Below are 26,987 nucleotides of genomic sequence, written 5' to 3' on the forward strand. Positions count from 1 at the left end.
GCCGCGCGGCGTCACTTCCTGCCATTTAAACTCGGGCCCACCCTCGCGGCGCTGGCCGCTCGTGTGAATCCGCGCGCTCTGTGGTGCCGTGCGCGAGCCGCGCGGCTCCGGGGACTGGTGGACGCGGGGCGCGCCGTGGGCGGGGAGCGGAGTCCGCGCACCTCCTCTGCCGGTGGCGGAGCGGCTCCTCGCCAGAGGACAGCAGGGCCGCGGCGGTGATGGCGGCGGCGGAGCCCACGAGCTCTGCTCAGCCCACGCCGCAGGCCCAGGCTCAGCCGCCGCCGCATGGGGCGCCATCCTCGCAGCCGTCCGCGGCGCTCGCGGGGGGCAGCAGCCGGCACGAGAAGAGCCTGGGCTTGCTTACCACCAAATTCGTGTCGTTGCTGCAGGAGGCGCAGGACGGCGTCCTGGATCTCAAAGCGGTGAGCGGGGATGGGGAGGGCGAGGCCCGCCCGAGGGTGCTGGGTCCACCACCCCCACTGCGCCGAGACTCCGGACCCGGAGGGGCCGGGATGGATGCGGGGGCCCCACCGACCGGCCACCGCGCGGCCCTGGCCACAAAGGAGCACCCGGAGCGAGCGCCCAGGAATTCGCGCTCTGCTCTGGACTCGCTTAAGGACCGACCGCTCTGCAGAACTTCATTCCTGTTTTGAAGAACTTTCATGCCAGTTCTTCGGAATGAAAGAGGAAAAGAGAAAACTTTCCACACCTCCTCTAAAGTAGTAGTTTTTAGAAGGGGACATTCTTCATCGAGAATTAAGAATTGGGAAGTAAGATTGGATTTGTTGGCTTAATTTAGAATCTTTCTACTTTCTAGACCTGAGATTTGCGGTCACACAGAGAGGGGTCATTTTGTGCCGTTCAGACTAAGTGGTGAAATTACTTAGTAAGCTTTATCTGGTTTTATAAGGATGTTTGCTTCGTTCTTTGCTATGGTTCGGATTTTTTTCAAACAACAACGTCCATTTAAAGCAGTTCAGTCATAGTGATTTAACCGTTCCTGGCAAAACTTGGAAGGATTCCACAACGCAGGGAAAGGGGAACAGTATGGGATCGTGCGAATTAAAATTCAGCTAGTACAAGGAGGTTCAGAAAGAGCCAATACTTCAAAAATAAACAAAATTGCTAGTTTACAGTCACAGCGAATAGCCTCTTATGACTCCTCACAGCTCCTGGCTTGAAGCTATTACCATCCTCAAGACCGTGGGTGGCCAAGGCATAGGAAATAGGAGTCTTAACAGGAGAAGCCTGCCTTCCAGAACTCTGCTGAGTGTCCTGTCCTGGCCCAGTGGGAGGCGCTGGCTTGTTGGCACTTGGATTCCCCCCTTTTCCTGGGTGTAGATGCCAGTTAGTGTCGGTTCATATTTGGAAATGTTACTCCTGGGACCTTTTTCCACTTTTATTCCCCCCACCCTACCCTCACCTCTTCTTTCCCTCCTCTAATGGGCATCTACAGTACTCAAATTGTATTGAATTCAAATGGTACGGTTTCCAGTTTCACTGGCGTTAATGAGGTCAGCAGAGAAACACCTGATGCTACAAAACACCCATTGAAATCTGCTGTTTAAAGTTAAATTCACCTGTAGTGGATGACTACATTAAAAAATTCAGAGAATTTCGGGGCTTTCCGGGTAAACGTGGGATTTGATGGTTTGTCCTGAAATATGCTCAAACCTCGGAAAATGATTTCTAGATTTAGTTGTTTGACTTACTTAACATGTATGACAGCAGGTTCTGGCATTGAATAGCAGAAGTCTGATATTCAAAAGTCTTTCTGTTATCTGGATCTATCCTAAAGATTCAAAGACTTCTGTAGTAATAAATAATTACTTAAAATAATAAGTAATGACTTACAGAGACCTGTATACCTTTCTTTTGGCTAGGTAGAAAAACATTTTACTTATGCATACTTTTTATGTTTATGAATACATATAAAACCATATGTATAAAAATGGCTTACACTGAAGTATTTATCCCTCGTGATGCTTCTTATAGTACATCATCGTGAGATATTAAGATATTCTAATAATACATGTTAAAAGATAGTCCTATTTACAATAAATTTCTAAGTGGAAATTTTAAAACGTGCACTTTATTTTTATAATAGAATCCTTCATTTTTGTGAAAATCATAAATATAGAAATATATTTTTTTCATTAAATACCCTGAGTGGTCATTAAATATTCACGACTGTAGAGGATAAGCCTAATATTCCCATCCAAATGTGTGCCCGACACACTAAACTTAGGTAAGTCCTGGCTTAGGTCTGCTAAGTGAGATCGGACATTTGAAACTGGACTGTTACTTTCTATGCTGTATTGCCTTTAAGAACTAGTAAGTTCTTGAAAATAAACTTAAGTTTTTATATATCTGTTTGTTATGGATCTCTTTTGTGTAAAGAAAAAAAAATGCATAATTTTACACCCTTAGAGTAAACTAACATGTTAGGTGATGGGCATCCATCTGGAAAGGAGAGAGAGCACTGGTGGCAGATTCTGTAGAAACAGATTAAACTAGTTTTTATTTTTCTGTAGCTTAATCACTGAACTGTTAAGGAGTGTGAGTGTCTGTTGCTCTGAAAATTCCTGTTCTGTACACTTTACAGGTGAGTTGCTATGTTTCATTGGCCATTCTAATGCCATCTTGAACTTTGCAGGGACAGTGTGGCTTGTGTATGTTGTGTTATTATTATTTAAGTTACAGATTATCTGAATGACACCTAAGTATTCTCTCCCAGAACTAGACACATACATAACAAATGACCTAAATGATAACCACTTAGAAGAGACATGATTCGGCCTTAGGCTTTTAGACGGTAACAAGGTTTTGGAGGTAATTGGCATGAGGAAGGATGTCTGGAGCTCTGCAGGCCACCATTGTTTGCCTTGGGATTCGCAGGCCAGCCCTCGCTCCTGTGGAATTGAAAGTGGGCTCCGGAACAGGTATTTGTGCAATCTGTGGTCCTGTCAGTGTTATTCAAATAGTCAGAAGGTGGGCAACTCAGATATCTTTCAGTGGGTAATCAAATGAGGTTCAGTGAGTGACTGTTCTGTTTTTTAGAAAGAAAATTCTGACATGTACAGCAGAAATGACCCTTGTGCATGCTACACCTAATAAACAGACAAATGCTATAGGATTCTTTTGTAAACGTTTCGTGTATGAGTGTGTGTCTGCACTTCATTTGTCTGTGGAGGCTGCAGAGGCCATAAGATGGCATCAGATGCCCTGGATTGGAGTTACAGCTGGTTGAGAGCCACCATGTGTATACTGGGAATTGAATCTAGGTCCTCTGGAAGAGCAGCTAGTACTCTTAACCTGCTGATCCACCTCTTCATTCCCTACTGTGTAATTCTTACTTGAAGTATTTAAGAGTACTCGGCTTCTTAGAGACAAAGCAGGAGAGTGTCTGCCAGAAGATAAGGCCATATAGAATGAAAATTGATTAATGGGTTATAGGCTGAATTGTGCTCATTTCTTGGTGCTCTCCCAACCCCCACTCATTAAAGTGGAACTGCATTTGAAGGAAGGTCCTTAAAAAGAAGTCTGAGTTAAATGAGAGTATCAGGATGTGCCCTTATTACATCTGATTGGTGTCCCTATGGCAGCAAATTAAAATACACATAGCAGAGGATTTCACACATAGATCATGTGAGACCTCAACAAGAGGGGAAAAGATGGAAGCTTAGGGAAGAACAGTGTCAGATAAGATAAGGGGTGTCAAATGAGAAGAGGTTAAATATAATGACATGTCACAGTGAAACTTTTTTTATATACCAGCCAAAATAATAATTATATAAAAGGATTTTCAAACTATACAATTTTGGTTCTAGGCGAACATTCTCTAGGGATTTCAGTTGTAGATTTCAGATGCTTACTGGTTTTCGTAATTAAACAGTATGAAATGTCTTTTGTTGGTGACCTGTATAAGAAAAATAGAAATGAACTTTCTCAGAAAAATGTAAAGCTTTTATGTTTCAGAATACATAAAGTACAGTAGCAGTCAGAGTAGTCAACGCAGAGGGTGTGTTAGGTGCAGTTTCTGTGCAGTACAGCATTGATGCAGATTGAACCACACTGTGTCAGTAGATGCTGCTGCTTTAGGAGGGGCCTCATGCCCTCAGTGTCAGCAGTTCTTCCGTAGTTCATTTCCTTGTTGTTTTATGGCCCCTACAGGCCCATTAGAAACAAAGTGGCCTCTCCCAGGAATTTTCTCTTGCCCTCACCCTAAGAACTCCTGTTTCTTCACCAGCTTATAACATTTTACCATCTCCAGTGTAAATGACCTTCTTTCCTTGCCCTTCTCTGGTGTGTGTGTGTGTGTGTGTGTGTGTGTGTGTGTGTGTGAGAGAGAGAGAGAGAGAGAGAGACAGAGAGACAGAGAGACAGAGAGACAGAGAGAGAGGAAGAGGGAGAGAGTGATTGATTGATTGATTTGAACATGTTTGGCAAGTACTGACACTACTCTTTGGAATATTCTTTCTTTTTAAAGATATATTCACTTTCTTTTTTTCTTTTTAGAAATGTGTTTATTTGTACTGTTGTTTTGCCTCATGTGTCTGTGCATACCCACCTGCATTGAGTGCCCATGAAAATCAAAACAGGTGGTTGGGTTCCCTGGAGCTGGAGTTACCCATGCTTATTATCACCCTTGTGGATGCTAGGAATCAAACCCACATCTGAAAGAGCAACAAGTGCTTCCCTTTGTGCCTAACCTATTTCTTAAGTGCCCATTGTTTAATGCTTTAAACACTATTCTATGAGATATTATCAGCATAAGCATAAACTTAAGTATATATGCTTTTTTCAATAAGCAAAAGATATAAAGTAAAATTTCTGCTTTTATGCCATTTTTTTAAATCTCTTTATGGAACCTGTAGACAAGTTGTACTTGAATTCCCTATTCAGTACAAGGTTATAACTGAATTGTGTATTTTAAATTACATAAAACTTGTGTAATAAGTTTGTTTCATGAATAAGGATTAATGTCTTTTTTTGTTTGGGGTTTTTTTTTTTTTTTTTTTTTTTGGTTTTTTTTGTTTGTTTTCGAGACAGGGTTTCTCTGTATAGCCCTGGCTATCCTGGAACTCACTTTGTAGACCAGGCTGGCCTCAAACTCAGAAATCTGCCTGCCTTTGCCTCCCAAGTGCTGGGATTAAAGGCGTGCGCCACCACGCCTGGCAAGGATTAATGTCAAACATTGTCCTTATTCTTTAGCCGTTTGGGTTTTTCTGTAATATGAGAACATCTACTTTGCAGAGTCATTGTGAGCTTTACCTTGGCAGTGTTAGGATTTACCACCACAAGAACCTTGGTAAGTCAGAGCCAAGATGTGCTGCAGCGATCACACTATGCAGCAGATCTCACGTGAGGGGTCTGTTGGGGGAGTGGGGCTTACAGAGGCTGCCTGTGAGCAAGGGTGGAGGGGAAAGAGCAGGAAAAGAAGGCACTGGCTTTTTATTAGAGGGTATAGCATGAGTGCATCGGGAAAATCTCCACCTCACAGCAACAGTGGAAATGTGGTGCATTTTGGTGACTGATAACATGCCACTGTCACTCAGTTACTGAAGGTGAACTCAGGAGTGGCATTTTCCAACATATAATATCTGTAAAGTCCTGTTACAGTTACCCAGTTGCTACAGGTTAAAATCAAATATTTTATATATTAATTATGAGTTGAGTTTGAAATTAGGCAATAGTCAATTAAGGAAATGGATGAATATAAAATGCCATGTCTGAATTGTTAAAGTTTTTACTCTTACTAAAATATTTTCTGGCCCATCTTGGTGTGTCACTTGAGATCCTTTTGCCTTAGTACTTTTAGATTTATTTTTTGTCCGTGTTTGTGTGAGTGTCTGCTTGTGGAGGTCAGCGCCAGTGCATTGTGAGCTGTCCCACATGGGTGCTAGGAATTGAACTTAGGTCCTCCAGGAGAGCAGCAAGCACTCTTAACTGCCGAGCCATTACTTCAGCCCTCCTCATTCTTTTTTGTGAAATTTCTTTGATTTTTTATACAGCATTGCTGTTAGAATACTTAGATTTTGAATTCTGGCTATGATCTTAATGTAAATTTCTAAATCTTAATCATGCATTGAATGCACATTTGTTACCTGTTGTGAATAAAGAACTTGCTTTATAGGTAGAGAATTTGAAGTATAGGAAATTGGTTGAACTCGGTTTTTTTGTTTTTTTGGTTTTTTTTTGTTTTTGTTTTTTGTTTGTTTGTTTTTATGTGACACCCCTTTAAATGGAATATTGTGGCACTTAGGTCCTGCCATATTGGTCCTAGTGTATTTTTTATTTCGCCTGCCTACCTGGTAACAGCTTTCCAAGTTTGAATACTATTCTGTCTGTAGACATTATTTGCCTCCCATTGGTGAGACAGTGTTTAAAAACAACTAATATTTAAAGGGGAGGTAGTTTTCTTCCAAAGGATTGTCTTAGGGTTTGTTTATTGTTACTATAAACTGAGTTGTGTGATAGATGCACCTTTTGTGGCTTTCTTTATAGTTCTCTTTTTTGGCTATCAAGTCCCACTATAGAAAATGTAATGTTTTAAAAATAAACCTGATGCCCTGTTTGCTAGGCACAGTATAGAAAGTTGGGGTGCAGTGGCGATTCCGATCCCTGCCCACCTGCTTGGTACAGCTGAGCAGTGTGAGGGACAGAGAAATGCAGTGATGTCACGTGCAGTCATCTGAGTGAGGATGAGCCCTGTAGGCTTGACTAGCTGACCACTTGGTTGGTGGCACTGTTTGGGAAGCTAAGGGGGTGGCCTTGCTGGAGGGAGAACAGTACTGCCAGCAGTATGAAAGGAAAAGGCCTTCGGCCACAGCTCTTTGTGCTCTTGACTTGAAGCTTGTGTTTGAAGATGTGAACCCTTAGCTTTCTGCGCTGCCTAGTGTGCCTTCCCTGCCGCCTGCTGCCATGCCTCCCCGCCATGATGGACTCTTTTTATCTTTTGCGCGCTCTCTCTTTCTCTCTCTCTCTCTCTCTTTTCCTTTTTTTTTTTTTTTTTTTTCATTTTTCTTTTTTTGGCTTTTCGAAACAGGGTTTCTCTGCTGTCCTGGAACTCACTTTGTAGACCAGGCTGGCCTTGAACTCAGAAATCCACCTGCCTCTGCCTCCCGAGTGCTGGGATTAAAGGTGTGCGTCACCACACCCAGCCAAAATAAACTCTTAAGTTGCTTTGGTAATGGTGTTTTATCACAGCATCAGAAAAACAACTAATAGATTAAGGTTCCTTTTAAATCCAGGACACTTACTTTGAGGGACACTGCCTAGTATTCCTTGTGCACTGTTCACTGTTTTATGTCAATATTTCACTTTCTCCTCTCCTCCGGTCCCTTCACCCTAAAGCTGAAGAGAAAATCAGACATTGTAGGAAGGAAATACCTGCTCTATTTTGTCTACTAATGAATCTGTATTTGCACTTAGCTCAGTTCCGGGGAGTTACTAGTATGCCTTCCCTCTGCTTCATAACAATCTCCTTAGTTACTGTCCTTGCTCCCTTCTGTGTTATTACCTCTCTTTCTTTGTCAAATTAGCCATGTCAGCATACAAGTTGAAATAGCACCTGTCTTTAAAAGAGAAAACAAAAAAACTTCTTGGAGACCAGACAACTACTGTAGCTATGGCCTACCATCTCTGTTCCTTGATGCAGCAAGACACTTGAAAGACATTGACTCTGTATCTTTCCTTCTGTTCTCAGTTTCTCTGAGATCCCACTCCCCCTGACAAAATAGCTCTGATCAAGGGAATCGGTGCTCTCTGAGACTGCCTCACTACTGTGCAAGGCAAGTCCATCCTGACACTCCCTTTCGTTGGTTCCACTGTTCCTTAAGCGTGACGCATTGTGTCTGTCAGGCTGCTCTTCATTTTTCACACACTTTGTTCCCATGTTAGGTGGGTCTTGTGGATTCCACCTGTTCCTTAAATGTCTGTCACCTGAAGGCAATCCAGTTGATGTCTAGCTTGTGCCTCCCTTATAATTTTGGCCTCTCCTCTATGACATATGGTCTTTTGTCCAGTGATCTCCTTTTGGATGTTACAGTCTCTAAGGTTAAGTTCCTGACTTCTATCACGTCAATATTTTGTTACTCTAACATTCTCTAGACTTCTTAGGGAAAAAACTACCAAGTTTTTTGAAAACATTGCTAGAATCACCACTACTTAGAGATTTTTATTTCTTACTAATTTAATACTGCTGGGATGGAATATTTCATCCATGCTTTGTTATGTGCTTATAAAATAGAAATTATTAAATAGGTTCATAATTTGTATATGTAATTCTGGATCTCCCTATTCTTTAATTGCCAAAGGCCCAGATACATAAGAATAAGGCTGCCTTTTGATGAGATTCTTCTGAATAAAGAAGTAGAAAGTGACAAAGACTGAAAATTAGTAGTTCTTCCTCAGCTTAGTACATAAATTGGCAAGGAATTCTACTATGTTCTCTTATTTTTGATGGCCTTTTGTTATGATCTTAATTATTTTTCTTTTCTCCAACATCTGCTAATGTTTAAGTGGAGTGATTTCTCTGGTATTGGCAAAGTCTGGGAAGTACTTCAAATGTATCTAGCTATTGTTCTGAAGACACGGAGTGGGTCAGATTTGGGATTAGACTCACGTTGTGAGTCAACATTCTCTTTGACTGTAATGTACAGACATATTGACTACTATGCTTTCTTTGTTCTCTTTGTCTTAAACAGGCTGCAGATACCTTGGCTGTGAGGCAAAAGCGAAGAATTTATGATATCACCAATGTCTTAGAGGGAATTGATCTAATTGAAAAAAAATCAAAGAACAGTATCCAGTGGAAGTAAGTCACAAACTTTGCTCAAACACTATACATGATAGAAATCAAACTTTAAAGTTTCCTTCCTCCTGAATGCTCAGTTTTAGCCCTGTCATCACACAGGCCTGTCTGTCTTGTAGGGGACAGACCTTTGGCCCTGCCCACTGTGCGCTGGATGTTTCCTTGCCCTCTCCACTGTTTGATGGATTAGCCATAATGAGGTTGCTTGCTTATGACAAATACTTTCTGTTTTTACAAGTACTTCCTTTGGCCTTCGCTTTTTCCTTTGATAGAATTCTGCCCAAATACCAGAAGTTAGAATTAACTTTACCAGCGCCTTATTGTACACTAGGAGAGTTTTAAATTTAACTATTAGAGCTGATATGATTTATTTATTATTATGGGCATTGGTATTTTGCCTGCATGTATGTTGTGTGAGGGCACCAGATTTTCTGACAGACAGTTGTAAGTTGTAAGTTGTCTGGGAATAGAACTGTGTCCTCTGAAAAAGTAGCCAGTAGTGCTCTTAACTGCTGAGCCATTTCTCTAGACCCCTGTCAGTAAAATTTCTAGCCAGTGTGTTTAGAGCTTTGGTGTTTAAATTTTGTAAGGTTTATAATGTTTGATTTTCAGAAGATTGTAAACTCATTTTGATTAACCTATAGGTCAGTTTTATTACTATAAAAGTAAAATGATATTAAATAGGAGTCTTATTCTGTGAGTATTTTTTCTCATGCTTTTAAGGGGTGTAGGTGCTGGCTGTAATACTAAAGAAGTTATCGATAGATTAAGGTGTCTTAAAGCTGAAATTGAAGATCTCGAATTGAAGGAAAGAGAACTTGACCAGCAGAAGTTGTGGCTACAGCAAAGCATCAAAAATGTGATGGAAGACTCCATTAATAACAGATATCCTTCTGAGTAAGTTATATATATATATATAAGACACATAATTATATATACAGTGCTTCTTTAGTCTCAAGTGAGTTATCTGCTTATGGAGTTAAGTTTTACAAATGAATATAGCATTTTATAATTTTCTAATAACTTAGACTAGTATTTTTTTTATTTTACAATGAGAGAAGTTTAAAATTTATTTTTTTAGATTAGATTGAATTTTTGTTTTTTCTATTTAATCTTTTTCTTTTTGACACTGCAAATTTTATCCACCTCCTGGTCTGCGCTCTGACTGTTCTCCACCCCATACCTCCTCCCAACCGCCTGTTTCCAAGAGAATGTCCCCAGTCCCCACTCCTCACACCCCCACCCCACCAGACCTCTAAACTCCCTGGGACCTCCTGTCTTGTGAGGGTTAGGTAAATCTCTGACGGAACCCAGACCTGGCAGTCCTCTGCTGTATATATGTTGGGGCGTCATATCAGCTGGTGTATGCTGCCTGGTTGGTGGTCCAGTGTCTGAGAAATCTCTGGGATCCAGGTTAATTGAGACTGCTGGACCTCCTACAGGGTTGCCCTCCTACTCAGCTTCTTCCAGCTTTTCCCTAGTTCAACCATAAAACCGCAGCTTCTGTCCATTGGTTGAGTGTAAATATCTGCATCTGACTCTTTGAGCTGCTTGTTTGGTCTTTCAGAGGGCAGTCATGATAGGTTCCTCTTTGTGAACACTCCATAGCCTCAGTAATAGTATCAGGCCTTGGAGCCTCCCCTTGAGCTGGATCCCACCTTGGGCCTGTTGCTGGACCTCCTTTTCCTCAGGCTCTTCTCCAGTTTTGTCCCTGCAGTTCTTTCAGACAGGAACAGTTATAGGTCAGATTTTGACTGTGTGATGATGGCAAACCTATCCCTCACTTGATTCCCTATCTTTCTGCTGGAGGTGGCCTCTACAAGTTCCCTCTCCCCACTGTAGGGCATTTCATCTAAGGTCCTTCCTTTCCTTTGAGTCCTGAAAGTCTCTTACCTCCCAGGTCTCTGGAAGGTTCTCCTACCTCCCAAGGTTGTCTGTTTCTGTTCTTTCTACTGGCCCTCAGAGCTTCAGTCCTTTTCCCCCACCCAATACCCCAACTCCTCCCCCATCTCCTTTCCCACCCAGGTCCTTCCCCCTCTCCTCCCTTATGATTGCTTTCCTCTCCCAAGTGGGAATGAGACATCCTCACTTGGGTCCTTCATCTTGACCTTTTTGAATTTTGTGGACTGTATCTTGGGTGTTCTGTACTTTGGGTGGGGGAGTGTCATATCCATTTACTAGTGAGTACTTACCATTCATGTTCTTCTAGGTATGAGTTTCCTCACTCAGGATGATATTTTCTAGTTCCATCCATTTGCATGCAAAGCTCAGGATGTCCTTGTTCTTAAAAGCTGAATAGTATTCCATTGTGTAAATGAACCACATTTTCTGTATCTAGTCTTCCTTTGCGAGACATCTGGGCTGTTTTCAGCTTCTGGCTATCACAAACAAGGCCACTGTAGACATAGTGGAACACATGCCCCTGTGGCCTGGTGGGGCATCTTTTGGGTATATTCCCAAGAGTGGTATATGGCTGGGTTTTCAGATAAATCTATTTCCAATTTTCTGAGGTTTCTGATTTCCAGGGTGATTGTACCAGTTTGCAATCACACCAGCAATGGGAGAATGTTCCTCTTTCTCTACATCTTTGTCAACATGTAGTGTCACCTGAGGTTTTGATCTTAAGACATTATGATTGGTGTAAGGTAGACTCTCAGAGTCTTTTTGTTTTGCATTTCTCTGATCACTAAGGACTTTAAACATTTCTTTAGGTGCTTCTCAGCCATTTGAGACTCCTCTGTTGTGAATTCTCTGTTTAGTTCTATACCCCACTTTTTGATTGGGTTGTTTTGTTTCTTGGTTAGCTTCTTGAGTTCTTTGTATATTTTGGATATTAGGATATGTAGGGTTAGTGAATATTATTCGCCAATCTGTAGGTTGCCAATTTATCCTATTGACTATTTCCTTTGGCTTACAGAAGCATTCCAATTTGATGAGGTCCCATTTATCAATTCTTGATCTTAGAACATGGGCCATTGGAGTTCTGTTTAGGAAATGCCTCCCCCCCCCCCCAACCCCCACCTACCTACCAAGCCAATGGTTCTGAGGCTCTTTCCCATTTTCTCTTCTATTAGATTCAGTGTAACTGGTTTTATGTTGAGGTCCTTGATCCACTTGACTTGAGCTTTGTACAAGGTGACAAATATGGATGTATTTTCATTTTTCTACACCAGCACCATTTGTTAAAGATGCTTTCTTTTTACTATTGTATATTTTTGGCTTCTTTGTCAAAGATCAAGTGTCCCCATAAGTATGTGGTTTTTTATTTCTGGGTCTTCAATTCTATTCCATTGATCAACTTGTCAGTCTCTGTACTAATACCATGCAGTTTTTATCACTATTGCCTTGTAGTATAGCTTGATATCAGGGATGATGATTCCCCTAACAGTTCTTTTATTGTTAAGAATTGTTTTCGATCTTATTCTGTGTTTTTTGCCTTTCCAGATGAATTTGAAAATTGGCTTTTCCCATGTCTTTGAAGATTATATTGAGACTTTGATGAGGAATGCATTGAATCTGTAGATTGCCTTTGGTACAATAGCCATTTTTACTATGTTAATTCTACCAATTCATGGGCATGGGAGATATCTTCATTTTCTGAAATCTTCTTCAATTTCTTTCTTGAGAGACTTGAAGTTATTGTTATACAGATCTTTTACTTGCTTGTTAAAGTTACCCCAAGATATTTTATATTATTTGTAGCTATTGTGAAGGGAATTGTTTCCCTAATTTCTTTCTCAGCCTGTTTATCATTTGTATAAAGGAAGGCTACTGATTTATTTGAGTTAATATCTGGCCACTTTACTGAAGATTTTTATCAGCTGGAGAAGTTCTCTGGTAGAGGTTTTGGGTTTGCTGATATATACTATCATATCATCTACAAGTAGTGATACCGTTATTTCTTCTTTGCCAATTTCTATCCCCTTGATCTGTTTTTGCTGTCTTACTGTCCTAGCTAACACTTTGAGTACTAAATTGACTAGATACGGGGAGAGTGGGCATCCTTGTCTTGTCCCAATTTTAGTGTGTTGCTTCATGTATCTCTCCGTTTAATTTGACATTGGCTGTTGGTTTGCAGTAAATTGCTTTTATTATATTTAAGTATGGGCCTTGAATTCCTAATCTCTCCAATACTTTTAACATAATGGGGCATTACATTTTGTCAAACACTTTTTCTACATCTAAGGAGATGATCATGTGATTTTTTTTTTAAAATTTCAGTTTGTTTATATAGTGGATTACATTAATAGATTTTCGTATGTTGAACCAACCTTGTATCCCTGGGATGAAGCCTACTTGATTGTGGTGAATGATGGTTTTGATGTGTTCTTGGATTCGGTTTGCAAGAATTTTATTGAGTACTTTTACATCAATATTCATAAGTGAAATTGGTCTGAAGCTCTTTTTTTGGTTGCATCCTTGTGTGGTTTAGGTATCAGAGTAATTGTGGCTTCATAGAATGAATTGCATAGTGTTCCTTCTGTTTCTATTTTGTGGATAATTTGAGGAATATTGGTATCAGGTCTTCACCAAAAGTCAGGTAGTATCCTGCACTAAATCCCTCTGACCCTGGGCTTCTTTTGGTTGGGAGGTTTTTAATGACTTCTTCTATTTCCTTGTGTGATATGGGCCTGTTTAGATAGTTTACCTGCTCTTGATTTAACTTTAGTGTGTGGCATCTGTCTTGAAAACCACCCAGTTTATCTAGATTTCCCAGTATTGCTGAGTACAGGTTTTTCTGTAGAATCTGATGATTTTTTTTTTTAAATTTCCTCCATTTCTGGTGTTATGTCTCCCATTTCATTTCTAATTTTGTTAATTTGGATACTGCCTCAGGGCCCTTTAGTTAGTTTGGCTAGGGGGTTATCTATTTTGTTGATTCAAAGAAACAGCTTCTGCTTTTGTTGATCTTTGTTCTCTTTTTTTCTATTTGGTTGATTTCCTTCCTGAGTTTGACTATTTCCTTAGGTCTCCTCCTCTTGGGAGTGTTTGCTTCTTTTTGTTGTACAGCTCTAAGGTTTGCTGGTAATTTGCTAGTGTAAAATCTCTCCAGTTTCTTTACCAGAGCACTTAGGGCTATAATTTTTTCTCTTAGCACTGCTTTCATTGTATATCCCATAAGTTTGGGTATGTTATGTCAAGATTTTCATTGAATTCCAGGAAGTCTTTAATTTCTTCATTTCTTTCCTGGCCAAGTTATCATTGAGTAGAGAGTTGTTCAGTTTCTACTTGTATGTGGTCTTTCTGTTGTTTTTGCTGTTACTGAAGACCAGCCTTAGGCCATGATGATCTAATAGAATGCATGGGATTATTTCAATCTTTTTATATTGGTTGAGGGTTGTTTTGTGACAAATTATATGGTCAATTTTGGAGAAGGTTACATGGGGTGCTGAGAATCAAGTGCATTCTTTTGTTTTAGGATAAAATGTTCTATAGATATCTGTTAAATCCATTTGGTTCATAACCTCTATTAGTTTCACTGTATCTGTTTAGTTTCTCTTTTAATGACCTGTCCATTAGTGAGAGTGGGGTGTTGAAATCTCCCACTATTAGGTGCTATGTGTGCTTTGAGCTTTAGTAAAGTTTCTTTTATGAATGTGAATGCCCTTGCATTTGGGGGATAGATGTTCAGAATTGAGAGCTCATCTTGGTAGATATTTCCTTTGACTAGTATAAAGTGTCCATCCTAGTCTTTTTTGATAACATTTGGTTGAAAGTCTATTTTATTGGATATTAGAATAGCAACTCCAGCTTGTTTCTTCAGATAATTTACTTGGAAGAACATTTTCCAGCCTTTTACTCTGAGATAGTGTGTTTCTTTGTTACTGAGGTATGTTTGTTACTGAGGTGTGTTCCTTGTATGCAGTAATTGCTGGATCCTGTTTGCATATCTGTTAGGTTACATCTTTTTTTTTCCATTTTTTATTAGGTATTTAGCTCATTTACATTTCCAATGCTATACCAAAAGTCCCCCATAACCACCCACCCCCACTCCCCTACCCACCCACTCCCCCTTTTTGGCACTGGCATTCCCCTGTACTGGGGAATATAAAGTTTGCGTGTCCAATGGGCCTCTCTTTCCAGTGATGGCCGACTAGACCATCTTTTGATACATATGCAGCTAGAGTCAAGAGCTCTGGGGTACTGGTTAGTTCATACTGTTGTTCCACCTATAGGATTGCAGATCCCTTTAGCTCCTTGGGTGCTTTCTCTAGCTCCTCCATTGGGAGCCCTGTGATCCATCCATTAGCTGACTGTGAGCATCCACTTCTGTGTTTGCTAGGCCCCGGCATAGTCTCACAAGAGACAGCTACATCTCCTTCGATAAAATCTTGCTAGTGTATGCAATGGTGTCAGCGTTTGGATGCTGCTTATGGGGTGGATCCCTGGATATGGCAGTCTCTACATGGTCCATCCTTTCATCTCAGCTCCAAACTTTGTCTCTGTAACTCCTTCCAAGGGTGTTTTGTTCCCACTTCTAAGGGGGGGCATAGTGTCCACACTTCAGTCTTCATTTTTCTTGAGTTTCATGTGTTTAGGAAATTGTATCTTATATCTTGGGTATCCTAGGTTTTGGGCTAATATCCACTTATCAGTGAGTACATATTGTGTGAGTTCCTTTGTGAATTTGTTACCTCACTCAGGATGATGCCCCCAGGTCCATCCATTTGGCTAGGAATTTCATAAATTCATTCTTTTTAATAGCTGAGTATTACTCCATTGTGTAGATGTACCACATTTTCTGTATCCATTCCTCTGTTGAGGGGCATCTGGGTTCTTTCGAGCTTCTGGCTATTATAAATAAGGCTGCTATGAACATAGTGGAGCATGTGTCCTTCTTACCAGTTGGGGCATCTTCTGGATATATGCCCAGGAGAGGTATTGCTGGATCCTCCGGTAGTACTATATCCAGTTTTCTGAGGAACCGCCAGACTGATTTCCAGAGTGGTTGTACAAGCCTGCAATCCCACCAACAATGGAGGAGTGTTCCTCTTTCTCCACATCCACGCCAGCATCTGCTGTCACCTGAATTTTTGATCTTAGCCATTCTGATTGGTGTGAGGTGGAATCTCAGGGTTGTTTTGATTTGCATTTCCCTGATGATTAAGGATGTTGAACATTTTTTCAGGTGCTTCTCTGCCATTCGGTATTCCTCGGGTGAGAATTCTTTGTTCAGTTCTGAGCCCCATTTTTTAATGGGGTTATTTGATTTTCTGAAGTCCACCTTCTTGAGTTCTTTATATATGTCGGATATTAGTCCCCTATCTGATTTAGGATAGGTAAAGATCCTTTCCCAATCTGTTGGTGGTCTTTTTGTCTTATTGACGGTGTCTTTTGCCTTGCAGAAACTTTGGAGTTTCATTAGGTCCCATTTGTCAATTCTCGATCTTACAGCACAAGCCATTGCTGTTCTGTTCAGGAATTTTTCCCCTGTGCCCATATCTTCAAGGCTTTTCCCCACTTTCTCCTCTATAAGTTTCAGTGTCTCTGGTTTTATGTGAAGTTCCTTGATCCACTTAGATTTGACCTTAGTACAAGGAGATAAGTATGGATCGATGCGCATTCTTCTACATGATAACAACCAGTTGTGCCAGCACCAATTGTTGAAAATGCTGTCTTTCTTCCACTGGATGGTTTTAGCTCCCTTGTCGAAGATCAAGTGACCATAGGTGTGTGGGTTCATTTCTGGGTCTTCAATCCTATTCCATTGGTCTACTTGTCTGTCTCTATACCAGTACCATGCAGTTTTTATCACAATTGCTCTGTAGTAAAGCTTTAGGTCAGGCCTGGTGATTCCACCAGAGGTTCTTTTATCCTTGAGAAGACTTTTTGCTATCCTAGGTTTTTTGTTATTCCAGATGAATTTGCAAATTGCTCCTTCTAATTCGTTGAAGAATTGAGTTGGAATTTTGATGGGGATTGCATTGAATCTGTAGATTGCTTTTGGCAAGATAGCCATTTTTACAATGTTGATCCTGCCAATCCATGAGCATGGGAGATCTTTCCATCTTCTGAGATCTTCTTTAATTTCTTTCTTCAGAGACTTGAAGTTTTTATCATACAGATCTTTCACTTCCTTAGTTAGAGTCACGCCGAGATATTTTATATTATTTGTGACTATTGAGAAGGGTGTTGTTTCCCTAATTTCTTTCTCAGCCTGTTTATCCTTTGTGTACAGAAAGGCCATTGACTTGTTTGAGTTAATTTTATATCCAGCTACTTCACGGAAGCTGTTTATCAGGTTTAGGAGTTCTCTGGTGGAATTTTTAGGGTCACTTATATATACTATCATATCATCTGCAAAAAGTGATATGTTGACTTCCTCTTTTCCAATTTGTATCCCCTTGATCTCCTTTTGTTGTCGAATTGCTCTGGCTAATACTTCAAGTACTATGTTGAAAAGGTAGGGAGAAAGTGGGCAGCCTTGTCTAGTCCCTGATTTTAGTGGGATTGCTTCTAGCTTCTCTCCATTTACTTTGATGTTGGCTACTGGTTTGCTGTAGATTGCTTTTATCATGTTTAGGTATGGGCCTTGAATTCCTGATCTTTCCAACACTTTTATCATGAATGGGTGTTGGATCTTGTCAAATGCTTTTTCTGCATCTAACGAGATGATCATGTGGTTTTTGTCTTTGAGTTTGTTTATATACTGGATTACATTGATGGATTTTCGTATATTAAACCATCCCTGCATCCCTGGGATAAAACCTACTTGGTCAGGATGGATGATTGTTTTAATGTGTTCTTGGATTCGGTTAGCGAGAATTTTATTGAGGATTTTTGCATTGATATTCATAAGAGAAATTGGTCTGAAGTTCTCTATCTTTGTTGGGTCTTTCTGTGGTTTAGGTATCAGAGTAATAGTGGCTTCATAAAATGAGCTGGGTAGAGTATCTTCTACTTCTATCTTGTGAAATAGTTTGTGCAGAACTGGAATTAGATCTTCTTTCAAGGTCTGATAGAACTCTGCACTAAACCCGTCTGGTCCTGGGCTTTTTTTGTCTGGGAGACTATTAATAACTGCTTCTATTTCTTTAGGGGTTATGGGACTGTTTAGAAGGTCAACTTGATCCTGATTCAACTTTGGTACCTGGCATCTGTCCAGAAATTTGTCCATTTCGTTCAGGTTTTCCAGTTTTGTTGAGTATAGCCTTTTGTAGAAGGATCTGATGGTGTTTTGGATTTCTTCAGGATCTGTTGTTATGTCTCCCTTTTCATTTCTGATTTTGTTAATTAGGATTTTGTCCCTGTGCCCTCTAGTGAGTCTAGCTAAGGGTTTATCTATCTTGTTGATTTTCTCAAAGAACCAACTCCTCATTTGGTTAATTCTTTGAATAGTTCTTCTTGTTTCCACTTGGTTGATTTCACCCCTGAGTTTGATTATTTCCTGCTGTCTACTCCTCTTGGGTGAATTTGCTTCCTTTTTTTCTAGAGCTTTTAGATGTGTTGTCAAGCTGCTAGTATGTGCTCTCTCCCGTTTCTTCTTGGAGGCACTCAGAGCTATGAGTTTCCCTCTTAGAAATGCTTTCATTGTGTCCCATAGGTTTGGGTACGTTGTGGCTTCATTTTCATTAAACTCTAAAATGTCTTTAATTTCTTTCTTTATTCCTTCCTTGACCAAGGTATCATTGAGAAGAGTGTTGTTCAGTTTCCACGTGAATGTTGGCTTTCCATTATTTATGTTGTTATTGAAGATCAGTCTTAGGCCATGGTGGTCTGATAGGATACATGGGATAATTTCAATATTTTTGTATCTGTTGAGGCCTGTTTTGTGACCAATTATATGGTCAATTTTGGAGAAGGTCCCCCGTGAGGTGCTGAGAAGAAGGTATATCCTTTTGTTCTAGGATAAAATGTTCTGTAGATATCTGTCAGGTCCATTTGTTTCATAACTTCTGTTAGTTTCACTGTGTCCCTGTTTAGTTTCTGTTTCCACGATCTGTCCATTGGTGAAAGTGGTGTGTTGAAGTCTCCCACTATTATTGTGTGAGGTGCAACGTGTGCTTTGAGCTTTACTAAAGTGTCTTTAATGAATGTGGCTGCCCTTTCATTTGGAGCGTAGATATTCAGAAGTGAGAGTTCCTAGCTTACGTCTTTTTATAGTTGAGTTGTCCATTAATATTGAGAGAGATTAAAGACAGATGAATGTTAATTCCTGTTATGTTTGTTTTTGTAGGTGGCCTGTGCATGTGGTTCTATCCTTTTGGCTTTGTTGTGAGATATTAATGTCTTTTCTTTGGTGTTGGAGTTTTCCTAGTAGACCCCTCTGTAGGGCTGGATTGGTAGATAGATATTGTTTGAATTTGATTTGTCTTCAAATATTTTGTTTTTTCCATCTATGTTGATTGAGAGTTTTGCTGGGTATAGTAGCTTGGGCTGACATTTATGTTCTCTTAGAGTCTGCGTGACCTCTAACCAGGCTTTTCTGGCTTTCAGTGTCTGTGTTGAGAAGTCTGGTGTAATTCTGATAGGTCTACCTTTGTATGTTATGTGGCCCTTTTCCCTTGCAACTCATAATATTCGTTCTTTGCTCTGTGCATTTAGTGTTTTATTATGTGACTAGAGGATTTTCTTTTCTGGTCCCATTTATTTGGTGTTCTATAGGATTCTTGTACTTTTATGGCATTATCTTTCTTTTTCTTTAGGTTGGGGAAGTTTTCTTCTATGGTTTTGTTGAAGACAGTTTCAGGTCCTTTGAGCTGAAATCATCGTTCTCCTCTATTCCAGTTATTCTTATGTATGGGCTTTTCATTGTTTCCTGAATTTCCTGGATGCTGTGGGTTAGGAGTTTTTATGTTTTGAATTTTCTTTGCCAGTTGTGTCTATCTCTTCTACCATATCTTCTATACTTGAAAATTTCTCTTATCTCTTGTATTCTGTTGATAATACTTACATCTGTGATTCCTGACCTCTTTCCTAGGTTTTCCATTTCCAGCTTTGCCTCCATTTGTGTTTTCTTTATTGTTTCTACTTCCACGTTTAGGTCTTTGACCGATTTATTCAATTCCTTCACCTGTTTGTGTTTTCCTGTATTTCTGTTGTGCCCAGTTTGTAAAAACTCCAGAGAGACCACCACTCAACCCCAGTGTAAACATGTGAGGGTCTTTATTCAAGCTCGAGCTTGGGCCACCAACCCTCCTGATGGAACAGGAAGGAGAGTGAACTTCCAGGTCTAACTGAAGAGAGTTTATAAAAGAAAAAAACCACAAGCAGGGGTTTCCAAGCCTTGGCATTACATGAGAGGGTAAAGGAATGTTGGTCTTTAAGCTAATTGGTTTACAGCACCTGGTTAGACCACAAGGAGGTAGCATACATCCAAAAGGAGCACCTTGACCTGGGAAAGACTTAGGTTTTCTTAGCCCACTCTGTTGTTATCAGCCAGCTCCAGCTGCTGGGTCTATTTTGAAACTGCTAGGGACATTTTGTGATTTTTTTTTTTTCTCAGACCTCAAGGGAGGGAGCCATGCCTCTAAGTTAACTTAGAATGGAGAAAGAAGAAATTGGAGTTTTATTCTTTTACCTTAGTCCCTTCATTTCTTTAAGGGATTTGTTTCCTCTTTAAGGGCTTCTACCTATTTAGCTGTATCTTCCTGCATTTCTTTAAATGAGTTATTTATCTTCCTTAAAGGACTCTATTATCTTCATGAGATAGGATTTTAGATCAGCTTCCTGATTTTCAGGTGTGTTGGTGTATTCAGGGCTTGCTGTGGTGGGAGAACTGGCTTCTGATGATGTCCACATATATTGGCTTCCCTTGCTTATGGTCTTGTACTTGCCTCTCACCATCTGATTATCCCTGGTGTTTGCTCTTCTGGGTGACTCTGTCTGGAGTCTGCCTCTTTTGTCCCTAGGTTGCTTCAGGTCTCCTGGTAGGCCTGCGGCCCTGGCTCTAGCAGATCTCCTGTGAGGCCTTCAAACTGTTGGGTCTTGAGAGGAGCTGTGGAGCTATTCTCCAGTGGGGCCTATGGGCTGTGGGCTGTTTCCCTGTGTGCAGCAGATCTCCCGAGTGCTTCAGTCTGTGGAGTCTACAGGGGAGCAGACTAGCTAACAGTCTGTCCCAGGAGAAAGGATCAGCCAGAAGGGGACAGAGGTTTTGGGGGGTGATGGGTCCTGAGTCCACTGGGCTCCCTAGTAGCTCTGGGACTTAGGTATGGTCCTTACCTAAGTCTGAGTGCAGCAGATCTCCTGAGATGCCTCATAGACTAGTATTTTTAACATACTATCATTTTAAGTTGTATGTATTAACATATTTGTGTTGCAATGAGGCGAGAAGGATACATATTTTTAGTGTACCAACAGACAGAATGCAGTATTGTGGCTTAGGACAGAGCTCTGTGAATATTATTGTTATTGTAAAGTTCCTTAAATAATTATGTTCAGTTCTGAGGCCATAAGAACTGAGTAGTTTTCAGTTTTGAAAAATTAATTTGAGTTTAAAGGAATGTTGCCTAATGTTATCCCAAGAACAGTTATTGTGATGTGGTCATTGTGTTCTTTACACATCACCATCTTTCCTTAGAGACCTTGGAGATTTCTTTTATGTGCTTGTTTACCTGTACTTTTTGTTCTGTTGAGTTTTTGAGACAGTTTCTCTGTGTAGCCCTGGCTATCCTGGAAGTTACTGTGTAGACAAGGCTGGACTTGGAACTCTTGCTTCTGCCTCCCAAATGCTGGATTAAAGGCATGTTCTACCATCCCCTGTAATTTTTTGGAAATTTTGTAGTTTACCTTTATTCACCTCACAGAAATATTTGAGTAAGCCATACAAAGCATTCCTTCTGTTATCTTGTTATTTGTGTGGGGGCCAGAGCTCCATACTCATGTTAGACCAGTGGGGATTTTCAAGCTGTGTTCTGTGGAACCCAAAATTCAGAAACCATTGACGTGATCTAGAATTTGTTACCCTGGTTTGTAACGTTATAAGATTTTTGACCATACCCAAGTCACTATGACTTAGCCAATTCTTAGAAACAGCAAGGGCTCATCCAGGAGAATTTATTCAGTCCTAAACCATATGAACCTCCATCTGACCACGCATCCAAGATGCAGTAATCCTATGCCTTCATCATCCTAGGCGACCTGGAGCCAATATAGTAAAGAGTTGGTCAGGATATTCAAAGTAACCACTTCTGAGATGGTTCTCTTTCTCCACCTTGATTTTTATATGAAGACCCTAACAGCTCTGGACTAATGCTTTCTCCTGACTTCTAATCACACCATTCTACTTCCCATGCGAACCTGTGACGATTTTGTCTCTAGGAGCTATGAGTCTCTTTCTGTAGCAATTTAATTCTAATAAAAAATGGGTAGTTACCCAGGATAATTGAGCCTGCTCTCTGCCAGTGTTGATGCTCTTTCCCATCCATTCTCTGTGTACCCACATCGTATATGTGTGTGTCCCCATCATACCCCAGAAGTCCTCAGAAGTCATGAACCAGAATCACTACTTAAAAAGTTGTATTTTGTTTGTGTGACCATGTTGCAGTTTGTGTGACTTGATTCACTGGATTTCAATTTGGCATTTAGGTATAGTAAAATGTATAGTCCTTGATATAAATGTTGTTCCTTAACTCTTATGATAGTACATTTTCTTATGTAACTCACGAAGACATCTGCAATTGCTTTCATGGTAAGTACTGTATATCTTTTTATTCTTATTTATTTTTGGTTTTTGGAGACAAAGTTTTTCTGTGTAGACAAGGCTGGCCTCTAGTTCAAAGATTTGCTTCCTGGAATTAAAGGCATGGGTCACTGCCACCTGCTATATTTTTTGAACAACCTGTAGATTCTCACAATTCCCCATACACTCAGCCTGTTGATATTTTCAGGAGTTGGGAATATTTTTTGCCTTTTTCTGCAGCAGTGTGTTGCTAGGTTGCTTCTGTTTCTCTTTATGGCAGTAACCTCTTTCACAGATTTTATTTCATGTGTGGGAGAGCAGGGCAACCAAGGGACAAGGAACTTAAGTCAGCAGGACTTAACAGCCTTTTGAAGCTTAAGCTGGATATAGGGAATGGGAAACATAAGTATTGTCATGAAACTCTACAGTAAGTAGTCATCACAAGTGAAACCTGGTGAGCAGTTATCTGAATCTGTTTTATAATCTTGTTCTTAATCCTGCTCCATCTTCTGTGTCCCATGTTTACTGCTTGAAGTGACAGTGTTATATGTTCACTAAAGTGAAGGACACTACATCCAAAATTGTGAAATAAAACTCTATGCCTGTTTATATTATGCATGTTTCAAAAGACAACATGTGTATTGCCCACCCAGAGTGATCAACTGGCCAAGTTATCATTTCATATACAAACTGAATTTCAATGAAAAGACTATTGGTAATACAAATGCCCTTGTCCTATTTTACCAGCACAGTTTTTATGCATTTTAATGAAGTTTGAGGAAAGCTTTATTAGTCTGAAATTGCATAAAAGCTCTGTAGTATATGGCTTCAAAGTAGGTTTATTTGAGGGTAACCTGTTAGTCTGTCATACCTAGTCTTTAGTGTCCTTTTGCTTAAATGGTTTAACTGCTTTAAGAGACAGTATTTATATGAGACTAAAAGGGTGTATAGTCTCAGAATATACAGAACACCAAGTAAAACAAAATAAGGATCAGAAAATTTCCGTGAGAAGAGCTAATTCTGAGAATTGTGAGTCTATGAGCTGACGTGTCTTCATTTTATGTGCAGGGTGCAGCAGGGTGGTGGTAGGGCCTTCATTTTATTGACTCTGACATCATCGGGCCTAGGTTTCTGATTTTTTTTTTTTTTTTAAGACAGGGTCTCAGGTTGGCCTCAAACTCTTTGTGTAGCCAAGGATGACCTTCTGGTCCATCCTGCCTCTTCTCCTTTGCACTGGAATTGCAGGCATGTGCCATGACTATGGCCCATGACCATGACCCATGACTTACCTGGTGTTGGGGATAGAAGGCTGGCACTCTACCAAATGAGATGAGCCTGTATTTGTATTTCTGTTTTTGTGTGTGTGTGTGTTTTTTTAAGAGAAATTCTCAAGTAGCCCGTGGTGGCCTAGAACTCACTGTTTTGCAAAGGTTATCCTGGGATTCTTAGTTCTCTTGCCCTCACCTCCCAAGTGTTGAGACTAAAAACACGCACCACCTAACCTGGTATCCTGGGACTAAACCTACACTTCTGATTTCAGATCTCCCTTACAACATTACTTATGATCTACAGCATTCCTACCGTTGTTAAGTATTTATTTATTTTGCCAGGTGATACACTGTTGGCCATTCAGGCACCTTCTGGTACACAGCTGGAAGTACCTATTCCAGAAATGGTATGTAGCACAGCTGTTATAGAAATGGTATGTAGCATAGCTGTTATACAAGTGAAGGAAAAAAAAAAAAAAAGAGCTACTGTCCTAAGAGAGACAAATGTGTTTTTGAGCCAAACAAGAACTTTTGGAATTTGAACATTTTTGAGTTATTGCTATTAAGATATATATCTAAAATCATTGATATCTAAATTCGAACATCTACAATACCTTTGGTAAAAATGGCTGAATGAAATCTGTACTTCTCCCCTAATCTAAAGTATTTAGGAATTTACATTATTATTTGTTAAAGCCTCAAGAAGCAAATTACCTTTTTGAAAAAATTTTTTCTTACCTATGTAGGAAATCAACTTAGTTGTCTTTTGGCTGGTGGGTGGAAAGGTTTTGGTTTGTGAAATTTGTAAATTCAAACAGGATGTTGAGATACCAGTCGTGGTAGTTTACTTCGGAGATTGGAGTTGATGCCTGTGGAGCAGTTATAGGACATTACTGAGCACCACCAGGTAACATCACAGACAGTGAAGTGGATGGCAGTGGACCCAGGTTATAATTATCCCAGCAAGTGAGAGACTGAGGTTTGAAGCCAACCTGGACAACGTAGTAGTAAAAGGCTATCAAGGAATGATGGAGGGGCGGGGGCAGGAGAGAAATAGAAGGGAAGGGGAAAGGATGGGACAGGTTAATTGTGTAGAATTCTACAACTACTTCTTTGATAATTACCATTTGAGCAAAATTTACCATTTAGGCACAAGTTAGGATTCCTGTTTTACTAAAGTCAGTTTTTGAGTTTTTCATGTGTTGTAACCAAGTGACTTTGTTCCGTGAATTTAGGTGTTAGATCCTAATGACTTTCCTAGTCTTTGCTTGAATCTTTCAAGTTAGCTAGGTGTTTTTAATATTGACTTGTTTATACCCAATAACTTCACAGGGACAGAATGGACAAAAGAAATACCAGATAAATCTGAAGAGTCACTCAGGGCCTATCCATGTGCTACTTATAAATAAAGAGTCCAGTTCATCTAAGCCAGTGGTTTTTCCTGTTCCCCCACCTGATGACCTCACACAGCCTTCCTCCCAGTCCTCAACTTCAGTGACTCCACAGAAATCCACCATGGCTGCTCAAAACCTGCCTGAGCAGCATGTTTCCGAAAGAAGCCAGACTTTCCAGCAGACACCAGCTGCAGAAGTATCTTCAGGTTGGTACAGAGGCTTTGGTGTAAAAACGTCATATGAAAACATGAATACTCTATGAAACAGCCCAGAGATCTATCCTGAATTTGTCATAGCTGAGGCAAAATAACCTTATTCTATAGTCTATATGCCTGTCACTAGAATAGATATTAGGAAGATTTTATGGCATATCCTTTCTATATTGCTAGACATATACATGTGTGTATATATGTACATAATGTACATGCATGTATGTATACTTATAGATTACAGAAATATTCAGTTACAATGTTTAGAACTTTTGTGTCTGAGCAAATACAAACGTCACTGCAAATGTTAAAAGCTTATTTTATATATATAACTTTGAGATTTCACAATGAATAATGAAGCTAGAAAGATTTTACTTTACTGATCTTTGACACAGATCAGTTTTTAAACTTTGTGTTGCCTATGTTATGTATATCTTCTTTTCATAAGTATTTTTACACTATAGCTGAAGAGCTGCAAAAGAGAAAGTATAGTCTTTAAGAAAGTACTAATTAATTTCAATTTAATTGGAATATATAAGGCAAATAAACTGTATATGCTTTAGATTAAACCCAGTTGGGCTTCCACCGAAAATTTTAAAAGAACAATAGCAAACTTCGAGAACTGAGTATTTTCTGTGTATCATTCAGTATAAAGAAAGCTCTTGGGGCCACATTAGACATTCTGAGTATCAGATGAAAATGCTAATAAACCAGTTAAGATTTGTACATGAGAAAGTAGAAGTTGTGCAGTGATGAGCATGGAGTAGGGGGATTTGGAAACTTTAGTTTTGGAAATCATAAGGTAGCCTTTCAGGAGCTTCAGAGACCGAAAACTAGATATTTGCACTTAGACAGTGGAGAGAACATTAATGCTAGAATAGGGTGCTACTAAGGGGGATAGGAAAAAGAAGTAATAAGCAGATATGAGAAATACTGTTTGGGCAAAGTAAGTTTTGATGTATAAGATACAGAGATAAACTGAACAGGAGAATGTTGCTGAGTAGAATTATATCACACTTGTGACACAAACTAAGTTTTAGAAGAACGGGGAAGCTTTGCCTCTCCATCTTCACTTTGGTGCCAAGAAAGTAGTAGGTACTCATGAGATTATTCTTACCATGTTCTAGGACTTTTACCTTTATTCTATCCGCAAACTAGTAATGTGACGATCACTATTGAAATTCAATTGCCCCTATTGCATTTATGTTTCCAACAGGATCTATTAGTGGAGACATCATTGATGAACTGATGTCTTCTGATGGTAAGTTGAAAAGTGTTACTACTGGATATACATACATTATTAGAGTTTAAATGTCATGTGACTCAATATTAAAGTGTAGAATCTTTTAGAATTTTTATTTACTTGCATTTTAAGAGAAAGAACCCATAAGGAATACTTACCACATTTATTGACAACTATTTGCACACTGGAACAGGAGTATATGTCACAATCAATAGTTTTGTATGCACTTTTACCACATGTAATTTCATGCTGCTCACCTGAATCACTGAACTATGACTAACATTAGTCAGAGTGCTTTTTGAAATGTATGAAACAATTATTATAAGTCAACTATCTGTAATTTGCTATTTAATGGGCTTTTATGCAAGTTTTTGGACTAAGCTGTGAGAAATTTTCTGTTAATCATCATAATTCATATAGAACCCAACTCTAACAGT

The 26,987-nt window shown here is 39.8% G+C and overlaps 1 protein-coding gene across 3 annotated transcripts in view; it reads left to right on the top strand.

Moving 5' to 3' along the window:
- E2f5 (E2F transcription factor 5) overlaps positions 1 to 26,987 on the top strand; it is a 27,708-nt gene continuing 721 nt past the window's right edge. The window contains exons 1-8 of one of the 3 annotated variants that reach the window (XM_006530051.3): positions 3 to 422; positions 2,535 to 2,605; positions 8,709 to 8,818; positions 9,539 to 9,700; positions 22,402 to 22,445; positions 24,047 to 24,111; positions 25,037 to 25,304; positions 26,524 to 26,568. In XM_006530051.3, coding sequence (XP_006530114.1) covers positions 9,678 to 9,700; positions 22,402 to 22,445; positions 24,047 to 24,111; positions 25,037 to 25,304; positions 26,524 to 26,568 — 445 coding nt within the window. In that variant the 5' untranslated portion in view covers positions 3 to 422; positions 2,535 to 2,605; positions 8,709 to 8,818; positions 9,539 to 9,677. Of the gene's footprint in view, positions 423 to 2,534; positions 2,606 to 8,708; positions 8,819 to 9,538; positions 9,701 to 22,401; positions 22,446 to 24,046; positions 24,112 to 24,522; positions 25,305 to 26,523; positions 26,569 to 26,987 lie in introns of all 3 variants that reach the window. The other 2 variants (XR_001783649.2, NM_007892.2) reach the window with 2 other exon arrangements.

Source organism: Mus musculus, chromosome 3, assembly GCF_000001635.26.
Source record: "Mus musculus strain C57BL/6J chromosome 3, GRCm38.p6 C57BL/6J".
Classification (NCBI taxonomy): Eukaryota; Metazoa; Chordata; class Mammalia; order Rodentia; family Muridae; genus Mus; species Mus musculus.